The sequence below is a fragment of the Ursus maritimus genome, unplaced genomic scaffold (assembly GCF_017311325.1).
Source record: "Ursus maritimus isolate PB19 unplaced genomic scaffold, ASM1731132v1 scaffold_6, whole genome shotgun sequence".
Lineage (NCBI taxonomy): Eukaryota > Metazoa > Chordata > Mammalia > Carnivora > Ursidae > Ursus > Ursus maritimus.
The window spans coordinates 47,846,482-47,864,876 of record NW_024426774.1 but is presented as its reverse complement, the minus strand read 5'-3'; the positions used below and the strand labels follow the sequence as shown (position 1 = coordinate 47,864,876).

General features: G+C 44.0%; 1 protein-coding gene across 1 annotated transcript; it reads left to right on the top strand.

Annotated features, from left to right (window-relative positions):
- The first annotated feature begins 1,359 nt into the window (after nt 1-1,359).
- Nucleotides 1,360-8,211, top strand: CUNH2orf78 (chromosome unknown C2orf78 homolog). The gene is made up of 3 exons (XM_008700001.1): nt 1,360-1,459; nt 4,677-5,438; nt 6,293-8,211. Exons 1-3 carry the CDS (start codon nt 1,360-1,362, stop codon nt 8,209-8,211), a joined length of 2,781 nt encoding a protein of 926 aa, XP_008698223.1.
- The last annotated feature ends 10,184 nt before the right edge of the window (nt 8,212-18,395 follow it).

Sequence of the window (18,395 nt, the reverse complement as noted above, 5' to 3'; positions counted from 1 at the left end):
AGGGAGAAGCGGGATGCAGGACTCAATTCCAGGACCCCAGCATCATGACCTGAGCCGAAGACAGATGCTTAACCGACTGAGCCACCCAGGTGTCCCAGTGTCAATTTGCTTCTCACAGAAACTAAAAATCCACATGAATCTCTTTTTTCCTGTACTCTTTCACTCTTCATGTTCCCTATTCTCAATGAATGTCCTCTTCTTTCTCTAACTATTCTCCTCTTCATTTTGTCTGAACCTGCACCCAAGCATGGCAGGCAGAGAATCCTAGAGGCCCAAGGTTCTACAGTGGCTGTTTGCAAGGGGGGCGGAGGCTACAGTAACTGCCACACTGGATACACTTAAGTGAGAAGGAAAAAGGGAAAGTATCCCGAATGCCACCAACACCTCTTACCTATAAAAGAACAGGATGGCAGGATGCCCCTGTGGCCCAAAGAGCCAGAGGCAGCAAATTATGGGCAAAAGACTTGCAACCAAATGCTGGAAAAGGAAAGATCTGCAATCAGCTGTGTCCTCCAGCTCTCTGGTATTTGCTTCTAAAGGGCAGAATTCATTTGGGGAAGCGTCAGGCACTGAAAAGAAAACTCCTGCTGCTGGAAGTTGACCAGAAGTAACATCCATGAGTGTAAGAATGCAACGTCAAGGCTTGTCCCAGAAACAATGCCTATGATGAAGGAGAGGAGAAGAGAGATCTAAGTCCAACCTGGCCCAGCCCAGCCCAGTCCAAGAAAGTTAGGATTCGAGGAGAAGAAACTGAAAGAGAAGAGCCTGCACCACATCGTTCCCCACAATGTGCATTCAAGGAACTTCACCCTGTTCTTTAACCAAGTTACCAAAAGAGCTCTTTAATCTCTTCCTCTGCTCCTTGAAAGCTGCAGTAAGTTCATTAATCAGATCAACTAATATTTCAGAACATCTGTAACTGTCCAACCTAGATGTGCCTTTCCCTTGTCTCTAAGGATGTTAATTAACTATATATAATTATAAATGTAGAAAACACAAGATAAAATATATATAGAATATAAATAACTATTAGCTAATTATATTAATGAACAACTCTAAGAAACGTTGAAATGATTTCCCTAACATAAGAGTCTGGGGAAAGTGAGCTATCACATCTGTCTTGTAGGATTAGGATTGTCTTAGCTCTCCTATCCCTCCTTCCACCCAATCCCGTCTTCTTGTTGGGAATCGGACCTCCCCATTGGCTCCCTCATACCTTTAAACTGCCTGCTTTGTGACATCATTCTCCCACCAAACCTACCACCACCTGGTAGAATCTTGGGGTTTCCATGGAGTTGTCTGTAAATAAATTTGGATCATCGCAAGTGACCAGTGACCAGTGACCTTCGTACTGGACACATGCACTCTTTGGCTTCAGCCACTCCGACAGCCTCTAGTATCAGCTCCTCATCCCTTGTTTCTGCAGTGGATGTTTCCTCTTCTTCTCTGACCATGTCTGGTAAGGAATGAAACTTTTAAAAGTTTTTTATTGGATTTTTTTGCCCCTAAATTTAGTTGTAGATTCAAAATAGCATGGAATAATGGGGGAAAGTATTGAACTAAAAATCCGGAGACCTCATTTCAGTTTTGACTTTGGCATTTACTAGCTGTGTGACTTTGGACGAGTCATTGATCACAAAATCTGTTTTTTCCTCATCTGATATGTTAGGATGTTAGATTGGTTGTTGTCTCTGGTCCCTTTCTTTTCTAATATTGAGTCTGAAAGGGCACCCATGGAGAAAATGAAATCAGAGACTTCTTGAGAGTGTTTCAACAGAAAGAGAGAAAACCTAGGTTACGTAGAAAACTAACAATATTTACCAAGATGTTTCATCTGAAATGGTCCCTCCACTAATATTTCAACTGTAGTATTTTAAATTTAGTGCTGTTCAGTAAGTCATAGTCACGTGATGTGAAGTTTTCTACCTAGCGTGGGTGAAAAGGGAAAGCAGGGAAAGAGGATGGAGAAGAGTGGGCTCTAAGGAGGCAAGTCTTCAAAGGTGAGGAAGTTCAGGATTGTTTCCCTCAGCACAGGCCAACAGGAACCAAGGGGAAGGAGAAAATGTAAGAATGAAGGGGGAACAGGGCGCCTGAATGGCTCAGTCGGTTGAGCAGTTGAGTGGTTGAGCGTCTGCCTTTGGCTCAGCTCATGATCTCCTGAGATGAAGCCCTGCATCAGGCTCCCTGCATGTTCGGCGGGAAGTCTGATTCTCTCTCTCCAAAATAAATAAATAAAATCTTAAAAAAAATTTAAAAGAATGAAGAGGAAGAACACAGAGGAGCTCTCAAGGAATAAAAGAGGTAGTTTAGGATGGAATGTTGAAGGAACCAAAGATTTTAAATTAAAGCAGAAAGAGCATAAGGTGAAATCTGCTTAGAGCAGGGCAAAACAAAGTTGATTTTAGCAAACACTTCCATTAATAAATGAGGCAGGAAAGGAAGGCCAGAACAGGGCATCACTAGGAAAAGCAGCTTACAGAGAAGTCATACTCCGTTGCTGGGTTCTGTTATTGCCTCCCTGAACACAGACAGCACTTAACAGTTTAAAATGTAAGCATTTTAGAGATATAATATAGAAAGGATGCTTCCTATCAAAAAACAACTAATTCAACAGGCTGTCTCGGGGGCTGGAAGAAACAGAATTTTCAGTTTCATTTCATTTTGGTCTTTAAGCTATGTAGATGTTTTGCCTATTAAAAATCAGACTAAGTTTGTTTAAAAATTGGCACCTCCTACACTGAATCATAAGGCTGCTTTTTGACTCTGCCGTTATTTTCTTCCCAACACAGAGGGCACACATCTGTTTTTAGATCTCAGTTAGCAACCTCACAAGAAAAGAAAAAGTCAAGCCCCACGTCTCTAATTCCACATTTATCTAAAATGATTTTGTGGAGTCCTTTGGGTTGTCCTACATTCACAAAAATTTTTAATTTGATTTTAGCGATGATGGCTTTTTTCGGTTTTGAGGGTGACATTTTCCTGGATGTTGAAAACGATTAAAATATATTTTTGGATGAATATAAAAATCTTCATGATGCTTTTTAAGTGTTCTTTCTTTTGTTTTATGATTATATTGAAATACATATTTCTATTTTTTCATTGTTTTCTTCTGATTTTATTTTTTTAACTTAAATTCAATTAATTAACATAGAGTATATTATTAGTTTCAGAGGTAGAGTTCAGTTGAAATATATATTTCTACTACACCTAGTACCTGTTATTTGCTGGGTAATATTCAGAAAAATGTGAATGAGCACAATAATGGAATTCCTTTACACTTATTATTTCCCTCTCTGCTCTGTACCAGATTTTATTGAAATATTTGTCTACAAAAATTGTGACTACCTATATGTTCACATTTATGGCATTTGCTGCTCATTAGGCAATTTTTATTGATATATCTTCCCTGTATGCGCTGGCTAGGAACTCATTCAAAATCACCTTCTATTGTGGGCTATTCGTGTTTTGGTTAGTAGTGTTCAGCAAAATACGGTAGGCAATATTCGCTTCCACCATATTGCATGTATGATACAGAACTTCATCTATTAGTGAACTTATGCTTTGAGTCTTGCTACCTATCCTGGTTTTCACTAATATCTATATATTTCTTCTTAATTCTGTAATATATGTTTTTCATGATTTTCTGTCTTTCCAGAACATATTATACCTTCCTTCATATAAATATAAAAACTGTATGTACCATTTTATTCATATAAGAATTATTTCCATTATTATTATCATTATAACCACTTTATAGATGAGTAATCTAAAGCTCAGAGTTTAAGTAACTTTTTTCTTTCAAAAAGCACTTCTTGAGAAACTTACTCTCAGGTAGTCATTTTGAGGCAGGATTAGAAACCAGGCTTAAAAGGGTAAGAATGACCCTTTTTTCTTTTAAAAAAGAATTTATTTTCAAGTAGTCTCCATACCCAACATGGGGTTTGAACTCACAACCCCAAGATCAAGAGTCACATGCCTGAGCCAGCCAGGCACCCCAAGAGGAACTCTTTACATTTACCAGCTGGACTGAGCTGTATGTGAACTCTAGGTAATAGCGTGTGAACTGCATGAGCAAAACAAGACACTGAAGTTACAATGGTCATAGCTGTACTGTTCTCTTGTGGGGGGAGAAAAAGTCTATATTAGTTGCATTTCACCTGGTTTTCTGGCAGTGTAATGCTCAGAGCAGGGTCCTGGCAAGAAGTCATGATACTTAGGCTCTGTAACCTGGTAATAGGCCTAACATCATGGGAGAACTTGAACACGTCGATGTGACCTCCCTGAGCCTCAGTTCTGTCCGTCGTAGAATGAGAGTGTGGGAACAGAGGCTCTCTGAGGCCCTCCGAATGCTGAAACGCTTCCTTCTAGGAAGTAGTGTGCGAGTGGATGCTGGTGCAGGCTCCAGGCAAAGCTAGAGCAGGGAGAAGGCATGGAGAAGACCTGGGTCTTCTGCACACCTGGGCCCAAGCTGGGAGCACGGGCGGTGACTACAGAAGAGTACCGACCAGAGTGCTCCAGCCCCTAACCACCACCCTACATGGTTTGAGTTTGGGTATCTCAGCAAGTGTTGGTATCCGAGTCTTCCTGGTAGCAACAAATTTAAGATAATGCTGTTCCTCAAGCAGTGAGAATTGATCCATCCCCCTGATTTTTCATCACCCTCTTGTTCCCTACAGAAAATTTCCAAAATCCAACTTTACTTGGAACTCCAAACTCTCTGCAGCTCTCCCTCCCTGTGGTGAGCAATGCAGCTTCCCTGACAGGAAGCGTCTGCAACTTCTCCAGAGTCTCTGCTCCAGCGGTCAGTTCAGCATGGCTACTGCCATCAGCTTCTGGCACCTCCTTCCAGCCACTCATGGGTAGTGCCTACCTTTACCAACATTCCAGTACAACTATGCTGTCTGGAGTAACTGGCCAGAGCCAGATCTCCACATCAGCTGCTTCCTATCCTGGGATTTTTGAGTGGGATGTCACAGGAAGTACTGAAAAGAAGTCATCTTCCCTCGGAGACTTCACCGTGACTGTCATTGACCAGGACACAGCTGTGTCTTCCATGTCTATGGCAGCCCCGTATGATAAAACTTCAGAGGCCAATAACATGGTCCCTCTGTATCCATCGCTTTCTGCCAGCCTTGTTCAGGGAACACCATCTCATATTCCAAGTCAAGGACATAGCCTATCACTTCCTTACCAGGAAGGAAGCCAGGTGTATTACTATAATCAAGGCACACTGGGGCCTCTACTGTCTGGAGAACTTGGCCCCTGCCTGCAGTCCTATGGCTCTGTGTCATACGTGGGAGGTAGGGCCTCTGCCCCTCAACCAGAAATGGTGATGGTGCTAAAGGAGGTTCAGCCCACAAACGTCCTACCACCAGCCTCCGCCTCTGGAATCTACTACTCTGTGTCTGCTCAACCCATCACAGAGGCAAGTTTTCAAGGTGAGTAGAAATAGCAAGAGGGAGACAAATAAGGTCAGCATTCAAAAGTAGGGTCAAATCTGCAGCTGAGAGGTACTGAGTCCACAGACAGGCAGAACTGAAGTCCTGAGACATTAATAACCACCACCCTCGCTTGGTGCTCTCCACTTTCAGACTCCGTATAAGAACACTACGTAGAGGCGGGTAGGTGGCACGCTCTAGTGGCCAGCTATGCCACAGGTACAGGAACCCCAAGACTATAGAAGAGCTACCACACTTTTCACTGCCCTCCCGGTCAGCCTCCCTGTACTACCACATGGTAATGAACTCCCTCCCTGAGCTATTGCTTCAGTCTCTTTGGAAAGCATTTCAGAACTCTTACCAGTTTAAGTTTCCCTCACTTAATTTACACCCGGATTTAAGACCTCGCATTCTGAGATCCTGTCCAAAGCAAGCAGGCTAAGAATTACCCTCGCTTACATATTTTATCAGGAAGAGCTCCATTCTCTCTCCCAATCCATGGTGTGAAGTATTCTTATTCTCTAAGGAAAGGGAAGAGACTTGAAGTGACTCTATATGAGAATGCTAGGCTTTGTTAAACATTTCGTAATATAAAAATCACTTTTACTTCTTATTTGACTTATAACAACTCTATAAAATACAAAGAAAACCAAGAGCCAATGACATCAAATGATCACCTATAAGAACTAGAAGTCATCTCTTATTTCTCCTAGCACACGGTGCTGTCCTTGATCCTTAGGAAAAGCTGGTACCGCTGCCCTGCCCATTGCTGGGAGGTGCATGATTTCTGTGTTAGTGTCCAGAGAGCGCATCTCACTTACCAGGGACTGTCTTTTTCCTTGATTCCTTTGTAGTGATGGAGACTTCCCTGGGGATGGAGACTTCCCTGGGATTGCAACCTCCAAGTCAGACATTTTGTCTGCCACAAACTCCAGAATTCCCCAAGTCCTGCAGTAGCAGAAATATCCAGATACTTGAAAGTAACCCACCACCCGAGTTTGGTGACATCTCAATGATAGCTCCAATCCAGAGTTCTAGTAATGTCCTGGCACTGCCTCCAGCTCCAAGCCAAGAACAAATAGAGAATAAGAATTTGGATGATATTAAAACCAAGCTTTCAAAGCCTCTGGATGCCTACCAGATCCCACTAGAAAACCAAGATCCTCCACTCCTCCCTTTAGAAATTCCTGATATTCACCAGCTCCTGGCCTGCATTGATCCCCTCGGCCAGGAGGAGCAGCCTGCTTCTGAAAACACCAATCTGGGAAAAAATACCCTGAGTCTTGAAGACCAAGCGACCCTTGAAAATGGGATTGAATCTAGTGGTGGTTTGGCAGACATCACTACACTGGTGGAGGACATTCATCTTCCCCAGCTCTTTAATTCCTTGAAAGACCTTGATCAATCCAAAGGTCCCAAGGTGATCAAAGCCAAAGATACCAGAGTCATCAAGTTGAATCAGGTGCAAGAAAAGTCAAGTGTCATAAAGGCTCCCTCTGATCAGGTCAGGAAGAACAAACATAAAGCCACTGAGCCTATCAACGGTGCTCCCAAGACCAAAATCCAGGCAAAGAACCCAGAGTGCCTGTTAGGGGAAGAAGTGATTATTTGCAATGCTGCAGACAGCGACAGGCCTCCTGCGAACCCAGCCAAACATTCCAACAGCAAATCTCAGAAAGCTGCATCCAGCAGGAGCAGCAAAACTAAGAGCCATGGGCAGGAAAAGACCAAAAGGACCAGAGAAAACAACCCCAAGAAAGCTGAAGAGAGTAAGCAGTCAGGGAACAAAGTCAAGGCAGAAGAGAAGCCAACCATTCCCAAGATGAAGCGGAAGAAAAATCAACCCGAGCTTAGCCAAGAGACCTTTAAGAAGCCTCGAAGCTGCCTAGGCATGCACATGCTGGAGTCTGTGCAGGTTTTTCATGCACTGGGGAAGAAGAGTGATAAGAAAACGGGACTGTCTTCCTCCCGGGCCCTGGTAAACTCCAGCAACCTGAAAGATGCCCAGCCATCCCCAGCTATCAAACCATGGCTTGATACCCCACGTGAGGGTAAAGGGCCTGAGAAAAATCAAGTCAAAGCCCAGAAACAAGACAGAGGTGCTGACAGAGAGTGTCCGTCTCCATCCCAGTATGAGCTGCCACCTCCTGGGAAGGTCAAGTTGGTGCCTTTGCCTTTTCCAACCTTGGAGAAGCCTCAAGCTCGACCTGTTCCTCGGAGGCCACAGTCTCTGGCCTCCCACCGCTCTGCCGTGGCTTACCCTGCCCGGCCTGGTTCTACTAGCTCAGCTCAACCTGTTGCAGTCAGTTCATCCCGGCTGCCTCCTGCCTCCTTCACAGGTCCTGCCAGACCAACTCGGCCAATTTCAACCAATCTGACCCGACCGGGTTTGACCAACCCTACCCGGCCTAGTGTCCCGCAGTCTGCTGCCTCTAGGCCTGCACCCTACAAAACATCATCTTGCACATCTCTCCAGCGGGAGCCGGTTCCCACTGCTGTGACCAAGCTCCAGTCCCCACCCAAACCTCAAACCCAATTTCTACTCCAAGACTTCAGCTTTCAACCAATCCCATGGAGGAAACCCAATGTTCCTGAGCCAGTAATGTCCAAGCCCATCACAAAAGAGCAGAGGCCAGAGCGGGAGGCCATGAAGAGGCAGGCTCAGCAAGAGCGCGAGAACGCTGCCAAATACACCTCTTTGGGTAAAGTGCAGTTTTTCATTGAGCGGGAAAAAGATATGGAAATTGCTCGATACTATGGCTATGCAATATAAGAGGTGCTAGGATTGTTGGTACCACTCTGGGTACCAGCTGTTTATTCATATATAGATAGATAGATATAAATTTCTCTATTTATTTGCATTTATTTTAAGACTTAATAAAACATAATAAATATAATTAGTAGATTAGAAATAAAGAAGCCTTTTGAGTTCTGAGATGCTATTAACTGTGGTTTTTCTTTGGTGGGGTGGGAATCAAAGGATGCATGAGAAAGAAAGAACCGGAAGTTGGATGGGAGAATGAGGGGAAAAAGGTAAGAAGAAAAGAGGAAGGAACTTGGTCTAGGCCTAGAAAGGCCAAAAGGGCAGAGAGATTGTATGGGTTTATGAAAGGGAGGAGTGGGGGAAATGGCAGAATCAGGGTCTGAGGTTAGGCCTAAAAGAATACATTTTGAATAGACTTGAAGATGACTGAAGATGAGTCTTGGTTGACTAGGAAAAATGTAAAGCCTTTCACGGAGGCTGGCCCTATAGCCCACGTCCACCAGATAGGGATTTTTTGAAAACAGGAGACTCCAGGGACACCTCCAGAAGGTTTCGGTTGCCTCATCCGTGTAGGATAATGGTTGGGTAAGGGAAGTACAAATCACAGAGCAATCTATCAGATGGATGGCAAGGGCTCACATTTACCCAGGGGGCCTCTGATAACAGCCTAGCAAAGGGATCTGTTGCCGCTGGAGGGCCATCCAGAACGGGGCCTGGGCTATAAATCACCGCTTCCTAAAACACCTGTGCACCAGGCCTGCGAACGCACTGCTCCGGTGAACCTGCGCGACCACACGGAAGGCCAGTCCCGCTGTGCCACTTGACGGGCGAGACTCAGCAACGGGCTTAGATCACGCTGCAGGCAGAGGAACAAGGCTTCCTGAGGCCTGTAAGGCTCCGACGTCCTCAGTATTTGCAAGCGCCGGTAGGAGGGCAACCCGGCTTTCAAAGCACAGCGTCCGGCGGTTACCGGTGGTCCAGATCAAACTTCTGGAGGGACCTAAATGCTAACTTGAGGGGCCTGTCAGGTCGTCCTCCATCGACCCTGGCGCGTGCAGTCTTCTCTAAACACGATGAACCGAAGCGCATGAGAAAAGTCCGCAGGAGGGGTCCCTCACCGCAGGGTAAGGGCCGCGGGCGCCGGGCGCCGGGAGCGCACTGGGTAGCGCGCCAACAGCCGCAGCACGCAGGCGCCGGTGCTCTAGACGTGCTGCCTGGGACCTGGTGGGCAGCTGGAGGGAAGGGAGGGGGACGGAGGGGAGCGGGGGTGGAGGGGAGGGGAGAGGCGGGGACTGCGGAAAATCAGCGTGGGAAAACTGGTACTCCGCATTTTAAAAATTATTTTGTTTGAGATATAATTATTATACCATGAAAGTTACCTTTTGAGACGGTAAATTCGGTGTTATTTAGTACATTCACAAGTTTGCGCAACCATCACCGTTATCTAACCCTTAACATTTTCATCACCCCAAAAAGAAACCCACTCCACCATTAGCAGTCACTTCTCATTCCCTCCTCCCTCCAGCCTCTGGCAACCGGGGATCTGCTTTCTGTCTGTCTGGATTTGCCTTCTCTGGCCATTTCATATGTATGAAATGATACAATACATGACCTTTGTGTCTGACCTCTTAGCATAATGTTTTCAGAGTTCATCCGTGTTGTAGTGTGTCTACATCATTGCTTTTTAGGACTGTGATATTCTATCAAATGGCTCTACCACATTTGTTTAATCATTCATCAGTTGGTGGATATTTGGGTTGTTCCCACTAGTATTTTACATTTATTGAGAGTTTATTCACTCCATTTACCCGATAATGAGGTAGGCTTGGAGAGTGTCAAGAATTTGCCCAAGGTTAAGAGCTAGCAATTGGGGGAGCTGGGGTTTGAACTCAGGCAGTCAGACTTCAGAGGTAATAAATTCACCTGATAGGACAAGGTACAAAAGGTATTCAATAGAAATACCCAGCTGCCCATTTCCCTGCCCCCCTAGAGACATCTCCTTTTGCCACACTGTGAATCCCTCCAGAGAAATTATTTATGTCTCAACATGTATATATCACAGTGTTTTGACTAATTGGTCCCACTGATTTGTAATGTTACTTTTATAGCATACTAAATTCTTATATGTATTTGAATTACTCTTTTCAGAATTATCCTGGCTTTTTGGCCAATCTTTTATATATAAATATATATATATATATATATTTTAAAGATTTTATTAATTTATTCGACAGAGATAGAGACAGCCAGCGAGAGAGGGAACACAAGCAGGGGGAGTGGGAGAGGAAGAAGCAGGCTCATAGCCGAGGAGCCTGATGTGGGGCTCGATCCCACAACACCGGGATCACGCCCTGAGGCGAAGGCAGACGCTCAACCGCTGTGCCACCCAGGTGCCCTTGGCCAATCTTTTATATTAACCATTTCTCTATAATTCTTTTTACCTTCTTTTTGATTTTTAAAAATTTCCTACTTTCCTCGTTTCTCTTAAGTCATTACCCATGATGTTCATTAACTCTTGTGTTATTTTTAATTTAAGTCTTCATTTCTGATATTTTTTATTTTATTTTTAATTCTGTCCCGAGCTCTTTCATCTCACCGAATTCTGATTTATGTTGTTCTTTCATCTTTTTTTTGTTGTTTTGTTATGGTAAAATACACATAACACAAACTTGACCATGTAACCATCTTTAAGTATAGAACTCAGCGGCATTATGTTCCCCCCTTGACGTGGTGCCACAATCAGCACCATCCACATTTAACATAATTGTGTCCAAAAATTGAGCAGGACTCCAGAAAGACGGAGGCAGCAGCCTAGTTTTTCAATCTCCCCAACTTTCTCACGGAAATAGATCAACAAAACCCAAAATGCCCTTTACCATTTCCAGAGCTCTTTCATCACTCCAAAGAGAAACCTGGAGCCGTTAGATATTAACTTCCCCTTCCCTCCCTCGCCCCCATATTCTTTCATCTTTTGCATTGTGTCCTCAAATGTCTTTTAGCGTGTTTTGAAATAGCGTGCTCCGATTTTGATCTGTTTTGTGGGCCTCTCTTTTCGGACTTGCTTTCCTTGTCTGAGGGGATGCTATTTTGGTCCTTATTCTCATTTCCTTATGCTACCTGCAGAGGCTGCTTTTAGGCAAACAGGCTGGAGCGATGGAATGCAGAAGGGCCACAGCGGCCACGTGGCTAGATAGACGGGGGGCCCCTCCGGCGCCCACCTCAAAATAGCCACAGGCCCTAACTAACCAATGGGCTACTTACAGGCAGGCACAGTTAGCATAAAAGGGAAAATTCCATTTATGTCCCATCCCTCCTCACCTTCCTGCTTTAAATACAGCGCCACCCACTGTCTCCTCGCAGACAGCCTCCGTCTGCTGTCCTGTTCCCTGTTCCCTTGCGGGAACTTCTCCTTCCTTTGTTCTGCCTCAGGTGAATCCTTTCACCACCCCCGCCACCAGCTTCCACCCGATCCTCGCCCCCCATTTGGGGGCCCGCCATCCGATCCGATGGAGACAGACCCTATACTACCTTTCTGTAGAACCAGACCTCAATCCTTTTTTGTTCATGTTTTAAGTGAAATCAGTGTTCATGCACTTTGAAAAGGAGTTGTGGTTGAGGACCCACTTTTCTAACTTCACGGAATTTGTTTTTTGGGTTGTCGTTGTTGTTTTTCAGATGTAGTATTCAAAAACATGGCAGCTTGCTTTCTGAGGTTTCCTGGCTCTGTACCCTTCCCCAGACTTTTATCAAGACATTTCCCTTTGTGTCTGATGTTCTGTGAGAAGCTTCTCCTCTGGAAAAGGCTTCTGGCTGCTCAGTGTCAAGACAGAGGGGGCAAAAACACCCCAGTCCTTTAGACACTCTCTGGGGCACCTTGCACGGAGCCACTATGTGGGTGAACAAGACCCCTCCGGGTCTCAGCTGCTGTTCTCACATCGGCCCACCAGCTGAGTGAATGCCTGCTGGCAGTTTGAAGTCCTCCTGCCCTCCAGGCCATCAGATACGTCCTCCTGACTACCCCTGCTTCTCGTGCAGACACCCCAACTAAGCAGGTCTGTGCCTGTGGGTGGCGCTCTGTCCCACTGTTTTGTGCGGGGCTCAGCCCATCAATAACCAATGTGGTTGGAGCAGCCCTCTGGTTCGTACTATGATTTCAAGTCCTTTAGCAACAACCATCAGGAAAGTTTGAAAAAAAATAGAGGTTTATTACTTACAAGACCTGGAAATTACACAGCATACCTGGGGCCCCCACAGCAAGGTAGAGACAGAACGCTGGGGCCAGGGGGTTCTGCTTTTATTGGGTCAAGGGTGGGAGCCAAAGGTTTCAAGGGCTCATTTCTTAGTAGTGAATTTAAAACATAGGAGTGGGAATTTCAGGTGAAAGAAAAGACAAGTGGCCCAAAAGGTCGGTTACTGAAATCGACCAAGATTTCTAAATCAAAGGAGCCTCAGTTGGGGGAAGGGTGGCCTGGCTATTTATCCCGCCTGTGGCTAGCACTGTGTTTATTGGAGATAGCTATCTTTGAAGGGGAAGCTGAAATGAATCACACAGCAATCAAAACTTAAGTCAGGCACTTGCACTACAAAACGAAAACAAAAAAACCTGTTCGGGCTTACATTACACCCACCCCCTTGTTTGGGGGGTTTCTAATTTTATGGTAAATGCTACCCATGGGCATTTGGTTTTGGTCCCTCTATTTCCAAGAGAGGATTTGGGGAGATTCAAAAATGATGCTGCTGCCTCCATCTGTCCGAAATTCCACTCCACCACTTGACATAATTATTTTACATTTGGGGGTTCTGTAATTTTCAGTTCCTGAAAGCAGAGCCCCATTTGCCCTATCCTCTTTAGGACTCTGGCTCAGCTGAGGCTTTCTGAGTCTCCTCTGTCTAACATGGAGTCTCATGTCTGTATTTGCTCAGTCCATGTTGGAATAAGAAGTCAAAACATAATAACCTCTAAGAGGCTCATGGGTGGAGAGCCATGTGACCACCATGAGAGGTAGAACAAGCCCGTGGGCCGGTGGAGGGTCTGTAGGCAGGCCCCGGTGAGGAATGTGCATCTTTTCCTTCCCTTTTTTCTTTTCTTTGTATCTACTTCTCTAAACACAGGCAACATGGAATTGCCAGTCTGCCCTCCTCTCTCCAGCAAAATATCTGGTCCATGCAGCGCTTTCTTCATCTCAGGTCATAGTAATACTTTTTCCGGAAAAAGTGTAAGGAGGCTTCTCAGTCATTTGACTCCTCTCTTTCCCTACCAATCACACATCCAGAACATCAGCAAGTTCCAGCGGCCTTACCTTCAAATTATATCTAGACCTTGTCTGCTTCTGACCACTTTTCTCCCTTTCTATGCAAGTCCAAGCTCCTGTCATTTCCTGCCTGGATTATTGGCAGAGCCTCCTAACCTGGAGGTTCCCAAACTTTCTCTATTCACCGAATCCTTGGTGTCTCACCTACAGGCTCAAAGAAATAGCCCACAGTCCCATTTATTAAGTAAGTAGGTGCCAAAAATGTACTAAGTATTTATGCCTGTAGTAGGCTGGATAATGGCCATCCAAAGAGATAGGTCCTAATCCCTGAAACCTGTATATATTACTACGTTATTTAGAAAAAAAGATCCTTGGGTATGTGATTAATTAAGAATCTTGATATGGAGAAGTTATCCCAGCTTAGCAAGGTGAGCCCTAAATGCAATCACATATGTCCTTTTATGTATGTATGTATGTATGTATGTATTTATTTACGTACTCTCTATGCCCAGTGTGGGGCCTCAAACTCAGCCTCCAGATCAAGAGTCCCATGCTCCACCGACTGAGCCAGCCAGGTGCCCATCACATGTGTCCTTATAAGATTGAGGCAGAGGAGATTTGATACACACAGCGGCGGAGAAAGCAAGGTGACTATGGAAGCAAAGATTGGAGTGTGGCCGCCAGCAGCCACCACAGCTGCAAGACGAAAGGAACGGAATCTTCCCCCAGAGCCTCTGGAGGGAGTATAGCCTCCTTACACCTTCATTTTGTCCCAGTGACACTGATTTCCGACTGGCCTCCAGAACTGTGAAAACAGAAATTTCTGCTTTTTTTAAGCCACCAGATTGTGGCGATTCATTACAGCGGCCACAGGAAAAATGTTTCGGTGACACAGTACCTTGTACAATAATACAATGCTCCAAGAACCAAGCAGACATTTGGAAAATAATACCTATAAATGAAAAGAAAACATATTTTTATTTCACTCTTAAATAACCACAGTTACTTGCTAATGGAGAGTGTGTGAGTTGGGCACTGCACGACATCTCAAACCTTGGAGTGAAATTGGACACTGCCAGCCTCATTTCCTGCCCCACATTGATTTTCAAAGAGTTCTGACTTTCTAGTACAGGTGTTGCCAAGAACCCAGCTTCACAAAGACATGGCAGCACTGAAAGGAAAGCAGCATGACCTAATGTTGAAACTGTGAACCATCTACTAGCTGGAAGCTCACACGGTATCTGACAGATGTCAATATTGTTGTGGGTCCTTAAAAACTTTAAAATATCCTGCTACCGCCTGGCGAATTTGCCATGGGAACCTGGGGGCACCCCAGTGTACCTTGTGAACATAGTCCAAACTGGCTTCTCGGCTCCCACCCTTGCCTCTCTAAAATTTGTCAACACAATCACTATAATGATCCTTTCAAGACACAAGTCAGATCCTGTCTTTCTTCTGTTAAAACCCTCTCATGGCTCCTCAGTTTTTTCCTAATCAAACCCAACGTCCCTACAATGGCTTATATGGTCCTACCTACATCAAGGGTCAATGAACATTTTTTATAAAGAGCCAGACAGTAAACATGTTTGTCTTTGTGGGCCAGATGGTCTCTGTCTCAACTACTCAACTCTGCAGTTGTAGCATGAAAGAAGCCACAGAAAATACATGAGCAAATGGGCATGTCTGTGTCTCAATAAAAGTTTATTTACAAAGACAGGTCACACGGTAGTTTGCTGACCCCTACCCTACATGACCTACAACTATGGTCCCTTTTGCTCATCTCTATTCCAGTCATTCTGGGTCCTCATTATTCCTTAAGCACACAAGCAAGCTCCTGACTCAGGGCCTTTGCACTTGCTGTTTCTTGCCTGGATTGCTCTTCTTACCACCAAATCTTCACTCAAATTTTTTCAATGAGGGTTTACCTGACCACACTATTTGAAGTTGCAACTGCCTCCCTATACTTCTCCTTTCCTTCAATCTGTTCCCTTTTCTCCCATAGCTCTTAGAATCTTCTAATATGCTATGTAATCTACTTGTTTAACATGATGAAACTCTCTCACCCATCACTAACATGTAAGATCTTTGAGGGCATGGTTTTTTGGGTTTGTCTGCTTTGTCCACTGATACATGCCCAAGGCCTTGAGCAATGTTTGGCACATGGTAAGTACACAATAAATATTAGCAGATTGAATGAATGAATGAATATTTTTCAAAGTGGATAATTATAGTGGCATGCCATTTTTTATCTCCCGTTCAAAGGTATAGTGCCTAGTTATATGGCAGTATTTTTGCAAAGAAATATGGAAACTGAGTATAAAATTATAAAATCGCTCAACCTAAAGTGTCCAATCCAAATAGTCCTAAAGTTTCTTATCTCATTTAAACCTTGTTGAGATTTATAATCTTCAGATGTCAATTTTACCTAAAAGGAAAGGCTTTGAGTTATTAGGAACCAAATTATAAAACTCACAGCTAACTAGCAAGTAACAAAGGAATAAAATATGTCTAAAATTAAATTGACCCCTTATGTATACATTTAAGAATTAATTGTAACAATACACACACATTAAAAACCTTTCCAAGCGTGCGTAAGAACTAATTTTCCCAACTAGAAATTTTTCTTGGCATTGGAGTTACCAGTCTTCAAACAAACTGTAGGTGGAGCTCCAAACCTCAGATTCATCTTGATGTTACCAATTTTACTGAAGCTGTCTTCTCAAGGAAAAACTTCGTCATCAGGTAATTCCAACTTCAGCTGAAAGGGAACATAATTTGCATGCATGTGCAATGTTGCATATGTTGTAATATGCCAGCGTTAAAGATCCCAGTACACTTGATGCATTTCCCCCCTTTTCTTGAACAGCTCATTCCACATCTTTTTTAAAGTATTTATTTTCAAAATTCTATTTGTCATTTTATATTCCCAAAGTGTTCACAGCAAAAATGTGAACAATCAGTCTTTGGTACACAGTCCATTTCTACTTCCCGAGCACTCCCATTCCCTAGCAATGTTCAAAATAGGCTATGTCAGTGTTTCAGGGCATGGAGCTCACCTAGCATCTACTTGAGAAACTTAATCATCTATTAAAGACCTTTTCCCCTTCTGATGGCTCCAAGCTCTCAACCATGAGGGCCTCAAAACAACAGAAACTGAGTTTTTCTTTGTTATTATTGTAGACCCATTGCCTGGCATAGAGTCCCAAACATGCTACGTACTCAATAAATATTTGCTCAATTAATGAAAGTATCTAGCCTTGGAGACTTCCTGCTCCTAACTCTAACTGCCTTGTAGAGAAGACTTGGTCCCAAGAGCATAACGGACACTGGTTTTCATTCTTCATTTCAGTTATCACCATAATTGGCTAGCCATCCTTGTAATTCATTTCGGAGACAGTGGGACATTTATTTTAACAACATTTGAACATTCAACAATCTTCATGGAGTGTCTTCTGGGGTCCCAAGCTATTCTAGCTACTGGGGATACATCTGTAAGCAAGTAAAAAAAAATTCGTATCTTCCTGGAGATTATATTTTATACGGGAATAAAAGACAATAGTCAATCCAGACCATAAAAAACCAAAGCAGGCAGTGGTAAGGACTATGAAAGAATTCAAACAAGTCTGGGTGATAGAGGGTGACTGGGTGGCTACTTAGACTGTGTGGTCAGAGCAGGTGACATGTAAACTGATAAGTAAATGACAACAGGGAGCCAGCCAAGTGAAGACCAGGGTAAGAGCATCTCAGGAAGAGGAAACATCTGTGCAAAGGTCTAGAATGGAACAGCAGATGTTCAGACAGGGTGGTGGAGACTAGTAAGCAAGAGGGAGAGTAGGAGATGAACTCAGACAGCAGGGACCAAGTCACTCTATAAGCCAGGGTGACAAGTTTGGATTTTTTAATTCCAAGTGCCATGGGAAATAATTGGAGGGTTTTAAACCCAGGAGCAATAGAACGTGATTTTTGCTTTAAAAACATTAGGGGCGCCTGGGTGGCTCAGTCGGTTAAGTGTCTGCCTTCGGCTCCGGCCTAGGGTCCTGGGTTTGAGCCCTGTGTCAGTCTCCCTGCTCATCAGGGAGTCTGCTTCTTCCTCTTCCTCTGCCCCTCCCCCTCATTTGTGCACTTGTTCTCTCTCTCTCAAATAAATAAAATCTTTTAAAACATCAAAAATATTAGCTGCTGTTGTAAGATCACATGGAAGTAGGTAAGAACAGATGTCATTCTTGTACTAATGAGATTGCCTTGTCCCTCTAGGTATATCACTCACCACAGGATAACAAAGAGGCAAGTGATGTGTGCCTGGAGTCTTCCTTATTTTTAGCTTCCCCACAAAGCCTATCTGGGCATTTTCTCTCTACCCTGATGCTATATATTGAGGTAAGAATTTTGCCTTTTAGGAGTCTTTTGCTGCTGTCCAGGAATGAACAGGTAGAAATAAGCATACAGGAGTGCAGGAGTCTGTGACATTGAAATTTGCAAGAGGTCATATGGAGACTGTTATATTCAGGGGAAATGTACTGACTAGGTGTGGGCACCAGAAAGAAAGAGCACCTCAATTCCTAGCTTGGCTTTGACCCAGCAGGTGAGCTGCTGAAGCCTATCTGCTGATAGAATACCTTGATGCTTAGCCTCCAACCTTTGGAGCAAGAGTAAGTAGAATATTCTCTTCAGTTATGCCAAGAGCCAACAGAATGCTGGTAGCATTAATTTCCTGGTTGCATGTACAAAAGTGTCCAGTTTTCAACTTTCCCAGTTAGTCAGGAAACAAAGAATGTCAGATGTTCACCTTGGCCAGGGTTTTATTGCTTACTGTTTCTGGTCCCTGTAAAGCCAAGAGTGCTGACCACTTGCCCCAGAGGCCGAAAATGGTTCAATATTTACAAATTCCCTCCCTGGATGAACCAGATCCTGCTTACTACATCCACTTAGCCATTATCTTAA